Source organism: Mauremys mutica, chromosome 6, assembly GCF_020497125.1.
Source record: "Mauremys mutica isolate MM-2020 ecotype Southern chromosome 6, ASM2049712v1, whole genome shotgun sequence".
NCBI classification, from domain to species: domain Eukaryota; kingdom Metazoa; phylum Chordata; order Testudines; family Geoemydidae; genus Mauremys; species Mauremys mutica.
Genome location: NC_059077.1, coordinates 22,019,057 through 22,037,738, shown reverse-complemented (window position 1 = coordinate 22,037,738; position 18,682 = coordinate 22,019,057). Strand labels below are relative to the sequence as shown.

General features: G+C 40.4%; 1 protein-coding gene across 3 annotated transcripts in view; it reads left to right on the top strand.

Moving 5' to 3' along the window:
* The window catches only part of ZFR (zinc finger RNA binding protein), a 53,984-nt gene that overhangs the window by 21,298 nt on the left and 14,004 nt on the right, over positions 1–18,682 (top strand). For 2 of the 3 annotated variants that reach the window (XM_045020875.1, XR_006580374.1), the window contains exons 5-15: positions 3,360–3,578; positions 4,957–5,204; positions 6,229–6,420; positions 7,614–7,914; positions 8,891–9,087; positions 9,646–9,765; positions 10,393–10,538; positions 11,656–11,818; positions 13,052–13,257; positions 15,567–15,717; positions 18,348–18,489. In XM_045020875.1, the coding sequence (XP_044876810.1) occupies positions 3,360–3,578; positions 4,957–5,204; positions 6,229–6,420; positions 7,614–7,914; positions 8,891–9,087; positions 9,646–9,765; positions 10,393–10,538; positions 11,656–11,818; positions 13,052–13,257; positions 15,567–15,717; positions 18,348–18,489 (2,085 nt within the window). The remainder of the gene's footprint in view (positions 1–3,359; positions 3,579–4,956; positions 5,205–6,228; positions 6,421–7,613; positions 7,915–8,890; positions 9,088–9,645; positions 9,766–10,392; positions 10,539–11,655; positions 11,819–13,051; positions 13,258–15,566; positions 15,718–18,347; positions 18,490–18,682) is intronic. The other variant, XM_045020876.1, reaches the window with a different exon arrangement.

The following is an 18,682-nucleotide window of genomic DNA, read 5'->3' as shown; positions in this document are numbered from 1 at the left end:
TAAATAGTATAAGTCAGTATTAACCCATTTTGGCCATCACAAAGTTTAAATCCTGTTTAAACAAATTTTAAAGCTTTATATTGTTGGTGTGGATGGGAAATTAAAGGCAAGCTTTAGCTGTAGAGTGAGAGAAGGTTTGCTTAAAGAAAGCGCAGTAGGGTGAGCAAGTTGCTTAAGAACATGACACAAGTCTATGGGGAGAGAGACCAGTTACTGTGTATGTGGTTTTTAAAAAATGCCATTTGTACAGTATATGGCTGCAGTTTAAAAAAAAATGGTATTGGGAGGGGCTTTATACCCTAATAACAGAGGTGGCACAGTTTGAGACCTAAATTCAGCGTTCATACTTAATGCCTCTCACTCTCCAGCAAGGGGAGACACTCTTCTCTGCTCGAGAGGAATACAGTGTGAACTTAAGTGTCATTAACTCTAGGGCCCAACCAATTTCACAGCTGTGAAAAATGTATCACGGACAGTGAAATAAGACCTTCCCTGTAAAACCTGATCTCCCTGAAATCTGCTAGTTCAGCAGGCCTGGGGAGGGACAGGACTTGTCCTTCCCCAGTACAGTGGTTATGTGGGGAGATCAGACCTTCCTCGCAGGCAGTGCAGAAGTGAGGGTGGAATACCCTTATTTCTGTGCTGCAGCAGCCCCAGAGCCGGGCTCCGGGTTTCTGCCCTGCGGCTGGTGTTGAGGGGGCTACTGCCCCCTTCGGCTCCTGCAGAGGTTTGGGGTGCCCAGGCTCCAGGTTTTTGCTCTCCCCCCCCCCGCAGTTCCTACAGGGGCTGGTGGTGCCTGAGCTCCAGCCGAGGTGTTGTGCTGCCACCCCTTGCGGCTCCTGCCCGGGCTCAGGGCTGCCCAGGGTCCGGGCTTTCTCCCCCGCCCCTTTTCTCTGAAGGCAGCACTGAAGCGAGTATGGCAATCCTGTGACCACCTTATAACAGCTTTGGGCTCCCCCTGCCCCACAGTCCCCCTTTGGGTCAGGATCTCTATGGTTACAACACAGAAATTTCAGATGTAAACATCTGAAATTGTGAAACTGACCAATTTAAAAACCATCTAGCTCTGAAATTGACCAAAATGGAGTGTGAATTTGGTAGAGCACTAACAATATCTCTCTAGTTTACTGGAACTCTGAAAGGAGTCAGTTCAGTCTTCATGTCCAGAAAATAGTTGTAACCTGAGATCTACATACAAAAGAAAAACTTTCAGATTTAACTCTGAATATTTGTTACCATGCCTTGCCAAGGCTTTCAAGATTCTGCGAGGCTCCCATGACCTGGCAGGTCTATATGCAGTCAGTGGGAAGTAGTACAACTGGGAAATTCCAGATCGCTGCTGTATGGGTTATAGAAACCTAATACAGCAATAAGAAGCCAAAAAGAGAATTGGACACAAGTAAAAATTACTCTTCTGTGAGAGTTGTTGGACCATCTGTAGATTGCTTTGCTAAATTGTTAGTACCATATTAGAGAAGGGTTTCTGAGGAGGTTAGAAGGATCAAAAGAAGCAAGGGAGATTATTTTCCATGCCATTCTGGAAAAATTGGTATTCTCTGGTTTCAGAGTTCTAAAGGAAATAGTAAAGATAGATGCAGATATGCAGTCTAAGCAAGAAACAAATTCTAGGACTCGACACTAAATACTCTTAAAGCTATGGGAACAGCAGGCTAGAAATGAGTGAATCATAAAAATGTAGGGCTGGGAGGGACCTCAAGAGGCCATCTAGTCTATCCCCCTGTGCTGAGGCAGGTTTAAGTTTATCTAGACTGTCCCTGACAGATGTTTGTCTAACCTGTTTTTAAAACCTCCAGTGACTGCGATTCCACAGCCTCCCTAGGGAACCTGTTCCAGTGAGGTTAGAAAGTTTTTTTTTTCCTAATTAGTTTGAAGGTAACCTTCTTGAGGAACAAGTAGAACAGCTATGTTACTAAAGGACAAGAAATAATATTCTAGGATATTTATGTGTCGCTAGTTTGGACTTGAAGGGTTTTTTGTGGCCTGAGCCTGTAATAGTGTTCTTTGTGTGAAAACACCATGTTCCTGGCATAGTATCCTTTTTTTTTTTTTTTAAGGAAGTATTAACATGTTTACAAATCCTTGCCATACAAATATCAGAAACAAAACAATAATAATTAGTCTTTTGTTTAAAGAGACATGCATGAATATAGTCATCAGCTCTCTCTCTGTTCATCAGGGAATTAGCCATATTAAAGAGCGAGCATTGTTAACACCTATGACGTTATTTCTAGTGATTTTATTAAATTGAATGAAATCTCTGATTTATATATAATTAATGGACCAGGCATGTCTATCAAATGTTAATAGTTGGGAAAAAGGACACCTGCAGCAGGTTTAAAACAAAAGGAAGTATTTCTTCACACAGCGTGCAGTCAACCTGTGGAACTCCTTGCCAGAGGATGTTGTGAAGGCCAAGACCATAACAGGGTTCAAAAAAAAACTAGATAAATTCATGGAGGAGAGATCCATCAGTGGCTATTAGCCAGGATGGGCAGGAATGGTATCCCTAGCTTCTGTTTGCCAGAAGCTGGGAATGGGAGACAGGGACAGGATCACTTGATGATTACTTGTTCTGTCCAATCACTCTGGGGCACCTGGCACTGGCCACTGTCAGAAGAAAGGATACTGGACTGGATGGACCTTTGGTCTGATCCAATAGGGCCATTCTTATGCGTACTGAATAAAAGGTAACCTAATATCTAAGAGTCTGTTTGTCCTCTGTCTATTTTGCTGGGTATGTAATTGGTATGCTAATTTTTCCATAACAGCATCCTTCTATGCTTTTTCAAACCATTCTTCTATGATAGAGCTTTTTTTTTTATCTCCTCCGCCTCCACCCCCCCCCCCCCCCCCCCCCCCCCAGTGAGAGGTTATAAATTGCTGAGCAGCTACTAGCAGATGAGAGATTAGGCATAATATACTTGTGTTGGCTTGGTTTTTCATTTTCAGCATAGCCAAAAAGTATTTTGAATACTACAAATAATACCAGCGTCTGTGTAATATGCTTTGAATTTTTGTCAGTTAATGAGCTTCAAACTAAAAGTGATCATCATAGCTCATGCTACTCTTCATACTACTGAAAAACCCTTAAGAAAAATACCTGGCTGTATTTAGAGAAGAAAAGTGAAATGAGTTATGCAGATGCACTTTGGGATTGTATTCATTTTATTACATGGTCATCCTCTCTGGCATATATGTTTATAACACAAAAATCCTCATTTGTTATATGCTTAGTTTACTTGTATATAATTGAATGTAATTATTTTAATGTAGTTTGAAATTCACCTAGTCTCAAATTTTTAAATCTTTGTACAACTTTACTCTTCTGTCTTAATAAGCTCCAAAAGCAGGATATAGCCAAGGAGCAACTCAGTATACTCAAGCCCAGCAAACTCGACAAGTGACAGCCATAAAACCAGCCACCCCTAGTCCAGCTACAACTACTTTCTCCATATATCCAGTATCCTCCACTGTGCAGCCAGTAGCAGCTGCAGCAACTGTCGTTCCATCCTATACTCAGAGTGCTACATACAGTACAACAGCAGTTACTTACTCTGGTAAGAATTTTGCATGTTATATTACTATGAGGTTTGAGAGTCGTGTTATGGAAAAAGATTTTGTAGGCTCAAAAATTTGGTAATTAAGTTTGTGTTTAGTTATGTTATAAAGCACCAAGAAATATTCAGCCAGTTAGATCACTATATTGGCAGAATATTTGGACATATTTTGGACGAGAACAATAGTTGTATGTGGTCCTCTTTGGTTATACACAATCAAAGAGATTGCAGCACTGCTTGGATAGTTTTTGGTGGTGGTCAAGTATGGGAAGGGAGCAGAGATCATGGAATGGAAAAAAAACAAGAGATAATTGTCCAAAGAAAATAAAATTTTGGGAGGCAGTGTACCACCATCAGACAACAATTGTGAAGAGTACACAGGGCAATCCAGAGTAAAATTTAGATTTTGGATTATTTTCATCTCATGTGGGAGGAGGGGCTGGTATAAGAGCTTAGCTCCAAACGTAAGAGATTCAAGGCTTGATTAAAAGTGGAAGGAATCCTGTTTTGCTTTATAACCAGATGGTAATCAACTGGAAGATTGCAGCTGCTTGGATCTTTTGGTATCCTGTTTTAAATGGGACATTTAAAATGTTCCTTGAAACAGAAAAAGCCTAATCAGTGGATTAAAAGTAGTTGAACCACTAGATGTGGAGAGTTTATGGGAAAACTGGCTCAAATGTATGAAAACACAGTTTTCTTGATTTATTCAACTGTTGTACTAGAAATTAAGGAGTGAATAGATAAGGCAAATTACAGAGAACCAAGCAGGCCAACAGTTTGTTTGCCCCAAAGTGCCTCTGAGGGTGCTGGATGGTTAAATACCAAAGAGAAGAGGCTCCTAAGCACTGTTGTAGTTTTGGTTTTTGTTTCACACCCATGTGTGTCCTTTCCTTTGCATTTTGAATCTTGCACCATAAATTGTTGCTTATTAATAAACCTGAGTTTGAAGAAATATTCATTTCTAGTGGCTTTTATCTCATCTTTGCTGTGCCACACTCAGCCCTCCCAGATGTACCCAGGAGTATTGACACATTCTTGAATAGCAACTTTGATACTGCTGCCAGCATAGTGGACCACAGTATATTTAAAATTGTATAGCTACAGAGCTCCATCTGAGAGAATACATACCCCTGACATAGGTGGGAAATGGTATTTAAATTTGTATATCATAAAAAGTCAAGTAAAATTCTGATTAAGTGATAAGATCACTTGACCCACCCATTGCATCTCAGGACCTTGTCAAAATGTTTAGATCACAAAATGTACCTTTCTGGAAAAAAATTAAATGTCATCCAGCATACCTGGAACTAGCTTGTGTGTAACTGTGATATACAATTGTATTATAATGTAACATTATCATATTTTGATCTTTGAGGTACCTCTTATTCTGGCTATGAAGCCGCAGTATATTCAGCAGCATCGTCCTATTACCAGCAGCAGCAGCAGCAACAGAAACAGGCGGCGGCAGCGGCGGCTGCTGCTGCTGCAACAGCTGCCTGGACAGGGACCACCTTTACTAAAAAGGCACCATTCCAAAATAAGCAACTGAAACCAAAACAACCTCCCAAACCACCACAGATCCACTATTGTGATGTTTGTAAAATCAGCTGTGCTGGACCACAGGTACCTGTATTACATGACTTTCCACTATACCTCTTAGTCATCATTTCATATAGCTAAGAACAGGAATTATTTAAGAACAGTTTTGTGGATTGAGGAAATTACTTAAATAACTTTGCTCTAGAAGCAGTTTGAAAATATGTACCACTATGAAAAGGAAATACTGATGTTTGTGCTCTATGTGAACAGCTGAATTCTACTTCCCACCCTAAAAGTTCACATTTTCCATTTGAAGCACTCTTCTGCTCAGTAGCAAACTTCCTGGGGAAAACTCCCTTCTCAGACCATTGAGAATTTAAGCTTTTATGAAATTTCTCCTTGGAAAAATATTCTACTTTGTAGTATTCTATTTCTCCTTCTAGCACCCCAGTCTAGTTTTGAAATGGCTGAGTGTAGTACTGTCTTGTCAGGGTGTTCAGATTGAGACAGCAAAGAACATGAGTTTTTTACACACTTGGTTAGAATATTTGTTGTTCTGCATGTCGTGTTTAAAAAACTGTCATTGTTTTCTACTACTTCTCCCACTTGGACTGCCCCTTCCCATGCAAGGACACTTTCAATTTTAAACGATTTACTTTGTGCCCGGATGTATTTAAGCACTCTCTCCTTCTGAATTATTTGAGTTCTTTGGGGTGCTCTAAATCACTCAGGACTTGGGTACAGCCTACTGGATAAGATCACTTGATTATTAATATCTGTCACTTGGCATTGACAATACTTGATGATTTGGGAAGTAGGAAGGTGAAAAAAGTCCTTACTGCTTTTTGCCAACTATAGAGTTATGTATATCATGAAAAGAAAATTATTTCCTGGTCCCTGCCAGCAGTTGGCTTATGCCTCAAAGCACGTGAACAATAAAATGGCAGTGCTATGTATAGGAAATATGTTTCCTAGCAAAATTAAGTGTTGATTATTATTTCTAGCTTATAGCTTATTGTATATTTTATAGCATCATATGGTTGACATAATTAATGTACTAAAAATAATTTATTGAGGATGTATGCTTTTTCACTGCATTTTTAAATAGACTTATAAAGAACATTTGGAAGGCCAGAAACACAAAAAGAAAGAAGCGGCATTAAAAGCATCTCAGAACACTAGCAACAGCAGTACTTCTGCTCGTGGAACTCAGAATCAGTTGCGCTGTGAGCTCTGTGATGTGTCTTGTACAGGAGCAGATGCATATGCTGCCCATATTCGTGGCGCTAAACATCAGAAGGTAGGAATGGAGGTTGTTCGTAACTCTGAACAAACCATTATGATGGTTCTTTGATAAGTTTACAACTGAACATTGATTTAACACAGCTTTGAAACTTTACAATGCAGAAGAAAAATGCAGCTTTTAACCATCTTAATTTAAATGAAACAAGCACAGAAACTGTTTTCTTACCTAGTCAATTTTTTAAAAAACTTTTCCTCTATTTTTTTTAGCTTACGTTTTCTAGTTTATGTTTAACACAGTATTTTACTGCATTTGTTTTGTTTTTTGGCTTTGCTGCTCACTGATTGCATACTTCCTGTTCCAAATGACGTGTGTGGTTGACTAGCCTGTTCATAACTCTGGTGTTTGTAACTCTGAGGTTCTACTGTAGTTGTCAAACTTTTAAGATTAATCCACCGTTTTTATCCTCTTCTCCACCCTCACTTCCCATATTGTACCTTTTTATTGTTGAGCACTAAATTATTCTTCTTTTTGGAGTCTGTCAATATTTCTTTTAAATCCTATCTGTCAGAGAACTGAAATTTAATTGTATTTTAACGGTGTCCTGCAAAGGACTTTATATGATATATATAAAGGAAACCTGAATACTTGTTTTCCTGCTTGTTTTTTACTGTACATAATATCAGGAATGTCATTTGCTGAAAGACCTGTTATTGCTCATGTCAGTCTCTGTCTGTGTTGTGGAATCTCGCACTTTAAATGATGGGGCAGAGTTATTGAATCTTTAATAAAGACTTCTGTTCTCCAAAGTGTTCATCAGTCATAGTAGTTAAAATAGTTTAGTAAGCTCCCCACCAAGGGCCATGGAAGGCGGGAGAGAGCACATGAAATCTTAAACAATTTGACTAAAAATCCCTCCACTATCTCGGTTTCTTGGCTTTTTTTTTTTTTTTGACTCTTGACTCTGATGTCATGTTTTCACTAGTTGTCCAGTCATTGTGGAGTTTTTCTGGGATAGATAAGGCCAATATTTCTAATGTAAAAAGCAAGCAGAGAAAAGTGTAGAGGACTGAAACTTTTATTTATAAATCATTAAAGAAACAAAAAATTGGCACAAGTTGATTTTTTTTCCCCACGTACAGATCAACTTTTTAAGGATATTAGCCATATTATTTTTTTAAAATGTAAACCCAAGTGGTTCATGTTTCTTAATGAGGAGCCTATTTATTTTATTTTATTTTTGGTTCTAGGTGGTTAAGTTGCACACAAAACTTGGGAAGCCCATTCCTTCAACTGAACCAAACGTTGTTACCCAGTCTACTTCCTCAACAGCTGCATCTGCTTCCAAACAGACTGCCTCTGCCTCAAATATTTCAACTAGCAGCAGCACTGTGAACTCCTCCATTACATCTTCTGCAGTGAAAATTCTTACTCCCACAGCAAGCACACCAATTAACTCAGCATCCAACAGCAAAGTGTCCGTAGTCGCTGCTAATATACCTGTAAAGAAAATATCTACACCGAAAATAAACTTTGTTGGCAAGTACAGAAGTCAGTCTTCATTTTGAAATCTAACCTATTATAAGGATTTAAAATTTATATGTATCTAGTCTCTACGGTCTCAATGCTGCAAACACTTCTGTGTATGCATAACTTTATGCACGTGAGTGATCCATGTTAACTTTGTCCACATAAAGTAATCCCCTTGAAGTCAAGTGCATAAGTGTTGGCAGCATTGAGGGTTATGTGTTTTATTTGATATAAACATGCAGTTCTGGTATGCTTTCCGGTTTTTTAAATCCTGTTAGCAAAAAATGTATCTTACGAAAGCAGTTTTACAATGGGTTACTTCTGAAAGCAAAAAGATTGCTCATCTGAATACCTTTTATATGGAGATATACCTATCTCAGAGAACTGGAAGGGACCTTGAAAGGTCATCAAGTCCAGTCTCCTGCCTTCACAGCAGGACCAAGTACCATCCATTTTTGCCCCAGATCCCTAAATGGCCCCCTCAAAGATTGAGTTCACAACCCTGGGTTTAGCAGGCCAAGGCTCAAATCACTGAGCTATCCCTCCCCCCCTCCCTTTCTTTGGTTGCAAGTATCAGAGGGGTAGCCGTGTTAGTCTGTATCCACAAAAACCATGGTCTCTCCTCATTGTTTTTGGTTTCAATCTTTCAATCTTGCCTCCTGCTTGCAGAACACTGAGCTGAATTTAATAGAAGTCTAAATTGCATAGGCCTACTAAGTCTTTACTGCAAAAATGGAGAACTTTGGTCAACAGTTTTGAACGTTTGGGTGCCATTAAATTATTTTAGAAAATGTTGATTATAGCTGAACTTTTACAATGTTCTCTGTTTAATTGTATGTTTATGGTGTTTAAATTTATTAAAAATAATTGAAAAAATGAAGGTACTCTGGCCAAAATCTTGCCATTTGCAAATGAAATCTCTTTAATCTGTACATACTCTGTAAGCATATAATTATTCTACCAAAATTAACAATTCATTTAAAATTTTTGATTTTAGGTGGTAATAAGCTACAGACAACAGGAAGTAAACAGGAAGATATGAAAGCAGTAGAAAATGTTAAGAATACTCCTTTGGTTGCTGTTGTACAGACCCAAGAAGTAAAACCAGATACGGCATCAGAACCAGTGACTCCAACAACTCTTGCTGCTTTGCAGAGTGATGTCCAGCCAGTGGGCCATGACTATGTGGAGGAGGTATTAATCTGAAAGCCCTCTTAATATACTTGTTTGGTTAAAAAAAAATGTGTTAATCAGAATTATAAAGCAAGATCCTGATCCTGAAAAGACTTATGCATGTGCTTAAATTCACACTTTGTGAGCAGAACCTTTGAAGTCAGTGGAACTGTTTACCATGCGTTCTGGTAGGCAGATGTATATAAGTTTTGTAGGATCCAGGGTTTAAGTTGAATATATTAAAAAAGGTTTTCCACTTTTTTTTTAAGTATTTGTTTGAATCTAAGGAGTAAATAAACCAACTATATTTTTAAGACGATAAGCTCTTCTGGGTATGAATCATGTGTTCCTCTTCGTGCAGTACCTAACACAATGGGGATCTGATCATGATTGACAGTTCTTATCTTGACAATACCTCTTTTAAAGTGCATACTAAAATATATGTATGTACATATGTTAACATGTTTTGAATAGGATACAATTAAGATTCTTGTAAAATTAGGTTAATTTGTAGAAAAGGTAAATTATGGGGGTTTTTTAATATCCAAAAAACTAATACAACATTATTTTATTTCCAAGGTACGGAATGATGAAGGGAAGGTGATCCGCTTTCACTGCAAACTTTGTGAGTGCAGCTTTAATGATCCTAATGCCAAGGAGATGCATCTAAAAGGAAGGCGGCACAGGCTTCAATATAAAGTTAGTTGATATACTGCTGACAGTATTTAAAGTTTACAAGACCTTAATTGTAGTAACTTGTTACTTAGATTCAAGATTAGTGGTTACCATGCCCAAATGGAATGTAAAAGGGTAGAAAAATATTATATTCATCTTTTTTGGTGTGTATTTTAAGATGATATATGGTGGCTTAAAGAAGTGATATGTGCGGGTTTGGTTTTTTTTTAATGAAAATGTTAAGCAATACTGTATTTGAGTGTTTGGAAACACTAAAATGTAGTATGTAGTAATTAAAGCTACGGTAGATCCTTGCATGTTTTTTGCTATAAATTAGCAATAGTACAGGATTAGCATTGGGCTACATTTTACAGAACGCTTTTCGTTGCATTGATTTACTTGGGGTGATAGGAAGAGTGAAACTTTCTATTTGTGGAAGTATTTTCTTAATTTTATATTAATTCTGGGCATTGCTCAATTATTCTAGTCTTGAAAACATGATTTATTAAAATGGCATGTTTTAACCAAAACCTTGTGTTCTAAAGTACTAATGTTCGACATGGTAGAAAAATACTATAAAGAGTAAATTTCCTAAAGCCAGGGTGAAATGAAAAGTAAAACCAACATTTCATTCTATCTCTGAAACATTAGAAAAAAGTAAATCCAGATTTGCAAGTAGAAGTAAAGCCCAGTATCCGAGCAAGAAAAATTCAAGAAGAGAAGATGAGAAAGCAGATGCAGAAAGAAGAATATTGGAGAAGACGAGAAGAAGAGGAACGTTGGAGGATGGAAATGAGGTAACGTGTCTAATATTATAAGTATCAGATGAGTTGAACAAAAGCTGCAGTGAGGTCACCTGAAGAGGGTTCCATCCTAGGTTCCCTGTAAGCTGCATGGCTGCACAGCAGACTATTTATTTAGGGCTGCACAGGTCCCCTGGCCTGGCCCAGCCCCTCAGGATCTGCCGGGGAGCGGAGCCCCGGCCTACCCCAGACCCTCAACCCAACCCTCTGCCCCACCCCCAGCCAAAGCCCTCATCCCCCCACAACCCAACCCTCTGAGTTCCCTTCCGCACTCTGAACCCCTCGACACCACCCCACCACATGAATTTTGTTATATGCACTCGCTGGAGCTGCCGCGGCTGGGGACAGGCACCCCTCCCCTGACCCCGCTGGAGCTGCCGCGGCTGGGGACAGGCGCCCCTCCCCCGGACCAGCCCAGCTCTGCTGGAACTGCTGCAGTGGGGAGAGGAGCCCCTCGCCCGGCCCAACTCCGCTGGAGCTGTCACAGTGGGCAGAGGTGCTGCTCCCTCCCAGCCCAGGTGCTGCTTGGGGGGGAGAGAGCTTGGTGGAGTCCTCTCTCCCTGCCATAGCCCCGGGGCAGCCTGCACTTCAAACTCCTCATCCCTGGCTCCACCCCAGAGCCCATGCTCCAGCCCTGAGTCCCTTCCCGCACTCCAAAACTCTCTGCCCCACCCCGTCACATGAATTTTGTTATGTGCACCAATAGCGAGGTAATGTGTGTCGCATCACTTCCATATTGGTGCACATTGCAAAATTCATTCTGCACATGGGTGGGAAAAAGTAGAGGGAACACTGGTTCCATCCTATTTAATTACCTCCTGATGAATGCTCACATTGAGGACTCTAAACCCTTTTGTCTTCAATCGGGCCATCGTACAACTCTGAGCATTTTTTATTTGATCCATCTGAGGAATATGGGTCTGTTTAAAATTGTTTGTATTTAAGAGTAGGGGTTGCTTCTAGTGCGACTATCACTTTTTACTTAACCTTTAGAGCCTCCAAGGTCATGACTACTAAAGATGAGCTATTGAATAGTATCAAATAATTTTTTAGAAGAATTGAAAACTGCTCTTTGCTATGTAAAGAACATACTTTGATTCATACAATTCAGACGCTATGAGGAGGACATGTACTGGAGGAGGATGGAGGAGGAGCAGCATCACTGGGATGACCGTCGCCGAATACCTGATGGAGGATATCCTCATGGTCCTCCAGGACCTCTAGGCTTGCTAGGCGTCAGACCAGGAATGCCTCCTCAGCCCCAGGGACCAGCTGTAAGTTTCTTAAATTGGAAAATTTAAAAGTTAAAGTCTCTAATCAGGCATAGTTCTTGAGTATATTTGATCTTAGTCATCTGTATTACTACATTAATCTGATTCAAGGTTATTCTCTAATAAAGTGCTTGGAAAAGTGGGAAAAAAAAAACCCACAGTGGGACTCTGTACAGGTATAAGGATCTGTCTGAGAGTCCTGCTGGATTAAGTGTCAATATAAGAGCACATTAAAGGTACATGTTGAAAAGCCTCACGTGCAAGTCTACCTGCATAAATTTACCATGAGTTAATATTCATATGCAATATTATTTTCAAGAAACAGAAATAAATACTTTACAAAAAATAATTTCATTGATTAATAAGTATCTAACTATTTCCCAATTAAGAGTAAGACAACAAAAATTACATTATTTAGAAAGGATAAAAGTTAAGGTTAGATTTTGATAAAGAATGCATTTCCTTATATGCAGAGTTGACAGAATTTGATTTTTATATTTTCGAAGGATAGTATCAATGTTTATTTTTAAGCATTTTTTAATTATCGATTTAAATTTTAATTGTTGCAGGAAATTACGAGGTTAGTCAGACGATAATAATTTAATAAGAGTAGGCATTGGAATTCAAAATGTTAAAACTTTTTAGCGGTTAAACCACAAATTGTCACGTCCATATATATAAAGTCAATATCCTTAAAACTCTACTAAGTTCTCAAGCAGACTTTTCTTTCTTTGCCTAGCTGCAAATTTAGAATGGATGGAGCTTTTTTTTCATCCTGGGGGGTGGGGGGTGTGTATTTTCAGCATTTATCTACATTTACCAATAAAAATCTAATTCTTCCAACCTTTCTTATATTTGGTTATACAGACGCTCCCCGGGTTACGCAAACCCGCACTTACGGAAAAAGTTCCGTAAGTGGTGTGTGTTTGGGTTTTTCGGCGTAATTATCGGGTATACATCCCCGACTTATGCAAAATTCGACTTATGGAAGGTGTTCCAGCACGGAACACTTGCGTAAGTCGGGGAGCGTCTGCATGCGTGTTTACTTGAGTAGTCTTAAAGTTACTATGTCCTTAACTTTTAGTTTTTGTTACGTTTAAATTGTCAGGTTTTATATATGATTATGATGCTGTCACTTACTACTCTCAGTGTTTTTTGTTTTTAATTAAGTATTCTTACTAGAACTTGTATTTTAAAAATTCAAGTAAAGTTACCATAACACTTTTCTCAATGTAGCCTCTGCGTCGTCCAGACTCATCTGATGACCGTTATGTAATGACCAAACATGCAGCCATTTATCCAACTGAGGAGGAACTTCAGGCAGTCCAAAAAATAGTTTCCATCACTGAGCGTGCTCTGAAACTTGTGTCTGACAACATGACTGACAATGAAAAAACAAAGGGCAAAGAGGGAGATGATAAGAAAGATGGCAGTAAAGATAGGTATGTCTGTCTTCAGTTTTAAAAAATTTTGTGATGAGGTGGAGAGAGTCATCCCATGTTTCTCCCCCTTCATCATCGTTAGTGCCATCTCAGATTCTGTTCTCTCTAAGACCTGGTCTACACTATGCATTTATACTGAATTTAGCAGCGTTAAACCAATTTAACCCTGCACCCGTCCACACAACGAAGCCCTTTATATCAATATAAAGGGCTCTTAAAACTGATTTCTGTACTCCTCCCCGAAGAGGGGAGTAGTGCTGAAATCGGTATTGCCATGTCGAGTTAGGGTTAGTGTGGCCGCAATTCGACGGTATTGGCCTCCGAGCGGTATCCCACAGTGCACCATTGTGACCGCTCTGGAAAGCAATCTGAACTCAGATGCACTGGCCAGGTAGACAGGAAAAGCCCCGCAAACTTTTGAATTTCATTTCCTGTTTGCCCAGCGTGGAGCTCTGATCAGCACGGGTGGCGATGCAGTCCCAAACCCAAAAAGAGCTCCAGCATGGACCATACGGGAGATACTAGATCTAATCGCTGTATGGGGAGACAAATCTGTTCTATCAGAGCTTCGTTACAGAAGACAAAATGCCAAAGCATTTGAAAAAATCTCCAGGCTATGATAGACAGAGGCCACAGAAGGGACTCAGCACAGTGCTGCGTGACAAGCGTAACGGAAAGCCAAAGAATCAAATGGGCGCTCGTGGAGGGAGGGAGGGGGGACTGAGGACTCCAGCTATCCCACAGTCCCTGCAGTCTCCGAAAAGCATTTGCATTCTTGGCTGAGCTCCCAGTGCCTGAAGGGTCAAAAACATTTTGCCTGGGTGGTTCATGGTATGTTGTCAATTTGCCCCCTCCCCCCCCCCCCAAAAAAAAGAAAGAAAAGGGAAAAAAAAATAATTGCTCACCTTTTTTGTCACCCTATGTCTACTGCATGCTGCTGGTAGACGGGGTGCTGCAGCGCTGAACAGCAGCGTTCTCTCCCCTCCCTGGTGGCAGACGGTGCAAAATGACTGATATCCGTCGTCGTCATCATCATCCCGTGAGTGCTCCTGGCTGGCCTCAGTGAGGTCAGCCGGGGGTGCCTGGGCAAAAATGGGAATGACTCCCGGTCATTCCTGGCAGACGGTACAAAAGGCTTGGTAACCGTCCTCATCATAGCAGCTGGAGGCTGAGCTCCATCAGCTCCCCCCCCCTTTCATGTCTAATGAAGATTCTGTACTGCCTGGACTATCATAGCAGCGGGAGGCTGCCTCCCCCTCATTTTATCTCACTAAAAAGTCAGTGTTTCTCATTCCTGCATTCTTTATTACTTCATCACACAAATGGGGGGACACTGCCATGGTAGCCCGGGAGGGTTGGGGGAGGAGGGAAGCAATGGGTGCGGTTGTTGCAGGGGCACCTCCTAGAATGGCATCATCATTTCTGCAGGATCTCTGGGGCTCTGACCCAGAGCGGCTGTGCTCTCTGGTTCTCTAGTACACTTGCCCCATGTTCTAGGCAGGACTGACTCTATTTTTAGACAAAACATAAAGAAGGGAATGACCTGGGAAGTCATTCCCATTTTTGTCCATAGCCCCCAGCCGACCTCAGTGAGGCCAGCCAGGAGCACCCATGACAGCAGCAGAGGGTACAAAAGGACTGATAACCATCATCACCAATTTCCAATTGCAGACGGTGCTATAGCTGGTAACCGTCTCTGCTACCTTACAAAGGCAAATGAATGCTGCTGTGTAGCACTGCAGTACCGCGTCTGTCAGCAGCATCCAGTACACACATGTTGACAGCGACAAAAGGCTAAACGGGCTGCATGGTTGCCATGTTATGGCGTCTGCCGGGGCAATCCAGGGAAAAAGGGCGCAAAATGATCTTCCTCCATGAAAGCAATGGCAGACAGATTGAGTGACGACATTTACCCAGAATCACTCGCGACACTGTTTTTGCATTGGGATCTCAACCCAGAATTCCAATGGGCGGGGGAGACTGCGGGAACTATGGGATAGCTACGGGATAGCTACCCACAGTGCAATGCTCTGGAAATCGACGCTAGCCTCGGTACATGGACGCACACCGCCGAAATAATGTGCTTAGTGTGGCCGCGTGCACTCGACTTTTTAAAAAAACGGTTTATGTAAAATCGGAATAATCCCGTAGCGTAGACATACCCTAGGTTCTGACAGCATGCATCACAATGGTGTCTGAGTATGTGGAGTGCTGTGTTTTACTTTATCCTTTTTTATCTTCAAAGTTGTTTATGAATGATTAATATAATTTGAAGCACCTCTTGTAACTATAACTTCACTTCCCCACAGAGCTTTGAAAGGAGTTTTACGGGTTGGAGTTTTGGCTAAAGGCTTACTTCTCCGTGGAGACCGAAATGTCAACCTTGTTTTGCTGTGTGCTGAGAAGCCTTCAAAGGCATTACTCAGCCGTATTGCAGAAAGTCTTCCCAAACAACTTGCAGTAAGTTGGATTTGGATTTTTGAGAAGATGCCATAAAGAACGTTTTCTGGAGTCAAATAATTTGTAGGGCTGACTGTTCCCCAGTTTTACAGCAGGGACATTAAAAAGTTGTGTAGTATTTTCCCAGTATTTGTATCTGAATTCAGTGCCCATGAAAAGTGTCTTTCCAACCCATTGTATGGGTAAGCAAGAAGCAGGATCCATTTCACAAGAGCTTGGAAATGTTTGTTCTGCTCCTCACAGGTAGTGCTAGTTCATAGATGTAGTAATCTCTCTGTCCCTTTATATGTGGAGACAAAGGTTGGTGTAAGAATCCCCTTTTGCCCAAACTACCACCATCAGTGCCAAAGGCAGAAGTAATATAAATACATGGTAACAGTTATAGGTTGGTTTACTTGAATGGAGATTATAAATAGCAATACAGTTATCAGTTACTATGCACTCCTCACTTGTTACAGATTTTTATATTAAGTTACAGAACAAGATCTGTATGTGAAAATGATTTACAGTTCCAGAATTATCTCATATACTCGTTCATTAGCCCGTTCATTTATAAGCTGACCCCCCAAGATGGTTAGGTAAATAGCAAAAACTGTATGACCCTTTCATAAGCTGACCCTTTATTTCAGGGGTTGGCAAACTTTGGCTCCTGGCCTGTTAGGGTGAGCCGCTAGCGGGCCTGGACATTTTTGTTTACCTGGAGCGCTCACAGGCACGGACCCCCTCAGCTCCCAGTGCTCACGGTTTGCTGTTCCCAGCCAATGGGAGCTGCGGGAAGGGCTCCATGCGTGTAGATGCTCCAGGTGAACATAAGAACGGCCATACCGGGTTAGACCAAAGGTCCCATCTAGCCCAGTATCCATCTACCGACAGTGGCAAATACAGCACAGTTTACTAGCTTATTAAATATAAATAAATTAACTACTGCCTTATAATTAGATTGCTTAAGAGACTAGTATGTTTATCTAGAGAAGATGCTACATGTAAGAGCTGTACCCATACATCTAAATCCGCCAAACTCTAAATGTGAGACCAGTAGCTAAAATGAAGGATGCAAGAACATAAGAATGGCCATACTGGGTCAGACCAAAGGTCCATCCAGCCAAGTATCTGTCTACCGACAGTGGCCAATGCCAGGTGCCCCAGAGGGAGTGAACCTAACAGGCAATGATCAAGTGATCTCTCTCCTGCCATCCATCTCCATCCTCTGACAAACAGAGGCTAGGGACACCATTCCTTACCCATCCTGGCTAATAGCCATTTATGGACTTAACCACCATGAATTTATCCAGTTCTCTTTTAAATGCTGTTATAGTCCTAGCCTTCACAACCTCCTCAGGTAAGGAGTTCCACAAGTTGACTGTGTGCTGCGTGAAGAAGAACTTCCTTTTATTTGTTTTAAACTTGCTGCCTATTAATTTCATTTGGTGACCTCTAGTTCTTGTATTATGGGAATAAGTAAATAACTTTTCCTTATCCACTTTCTCCACATCACTCATGATTTTATATACCTCTATCATATCCCCCCTTAGTCGCCTCTTTTCCAAGCTGAAGAGTCCTAGCCTCTTTAATCTTTAATCTCTTTAAACAAAATGACCGTATATTATATATTAAATTCAATGATTCCATAGAGTTTAAAATCATCAAATTTTGATGTAGACCCGTTTATAAGCCGACCGCTGCTCTTTGATGCGTCTTTTTTTACCAAAAATATTCAGCTTATGAATGAGTATATACAGTAAATTACTAAAGCTTAACATACCTTGTGCATCTTTTTCCAATACCTTTTTAAAAAAAGACACCCACCTCATTACTCACTCTAAGATTGCACACACATACATAGCACTGAATGTGAAGTAAAACATCTGCCATAAATCCCCAAATAATGAAAAATTCATACTTAAGATCATAGTTCTATCTCTCACCTACTCCAAAAGCCTACGTATGTTATGGAATCATAGGTTTGCAATGTTGTCCTCTGTTCTGATGTCACTTGGAGAGGATAATATTGCAAGATAATGTGCTGGCACTATGGATGAATTGCGAAAACTAGCTTTTACTGAATTTTTTGTTTGCTTTTGTTGCTGTAAGCAAAATGTGCAAACCTTGGGCCTGGTCCTCGAGACCAGCCATTTGCCTGTGCAGCTTGTGGAGGAGGGGAGGACAGTGTTGACAGGTTTTCCTTGGGTCATTAGGAGCCAATAATTCTGATAATAAGGAATGACTTAGAATAGCCTCATGGCCACTCTTTAAGTTACTGTGTGGGCTGTATTGTTTCTCCAAACCATTGATTAGTTAAACCAGGTTTAAGGCTGTTTTTTTAACTTAAAAACTACTGAGAATCTGACCTCTTATTTTAATATATTTTGTGCACGAATTTCCTCAGTGTGGCATCTTTTAAAAATGCTTTTGGGGCAACTGCTACATGTTTTTAGTTACAGTCCCTGATAAACTGTATGGCAGTCCATTTTTTTAAAGTGCATGATTAAAACCATATAATTATGTATTGAGCATAATATAATATTATATTGTAGTTCTGTGACCCTCTGAGAATGAATGTGTCCCCCACCCACCTCTGTTTTTTGTAAGTGCTAAACGTGCAATTGCTGCCAATTTTTTTCATTATTTAGGTAATAAGTCCTGAGAAGTATGACATAAAGTGTGCAGTACCAGAAGCAGCGATAGTTTTGAATTCATGTGTGGAACCCAAAATGCAAGTTACTATCACGTTGACATCACCAATCATTCGGGAGGAGAACATGAGGGATGGAGGTTGGAAAGTTGTTAAAGATGTTACCTCGATATTACCAGTTTTTGTACATTTATGTAGTCTGTTTAAGATGACATTAAGTCCTGGAAGGCAACATGCTGGCATAATATACGTATTTGATTGAAACCCTACATATTCAACAACCAGTCTTGCTAGAGAACATTAAAATTCAAGGCTTATATGATGCATTTATTT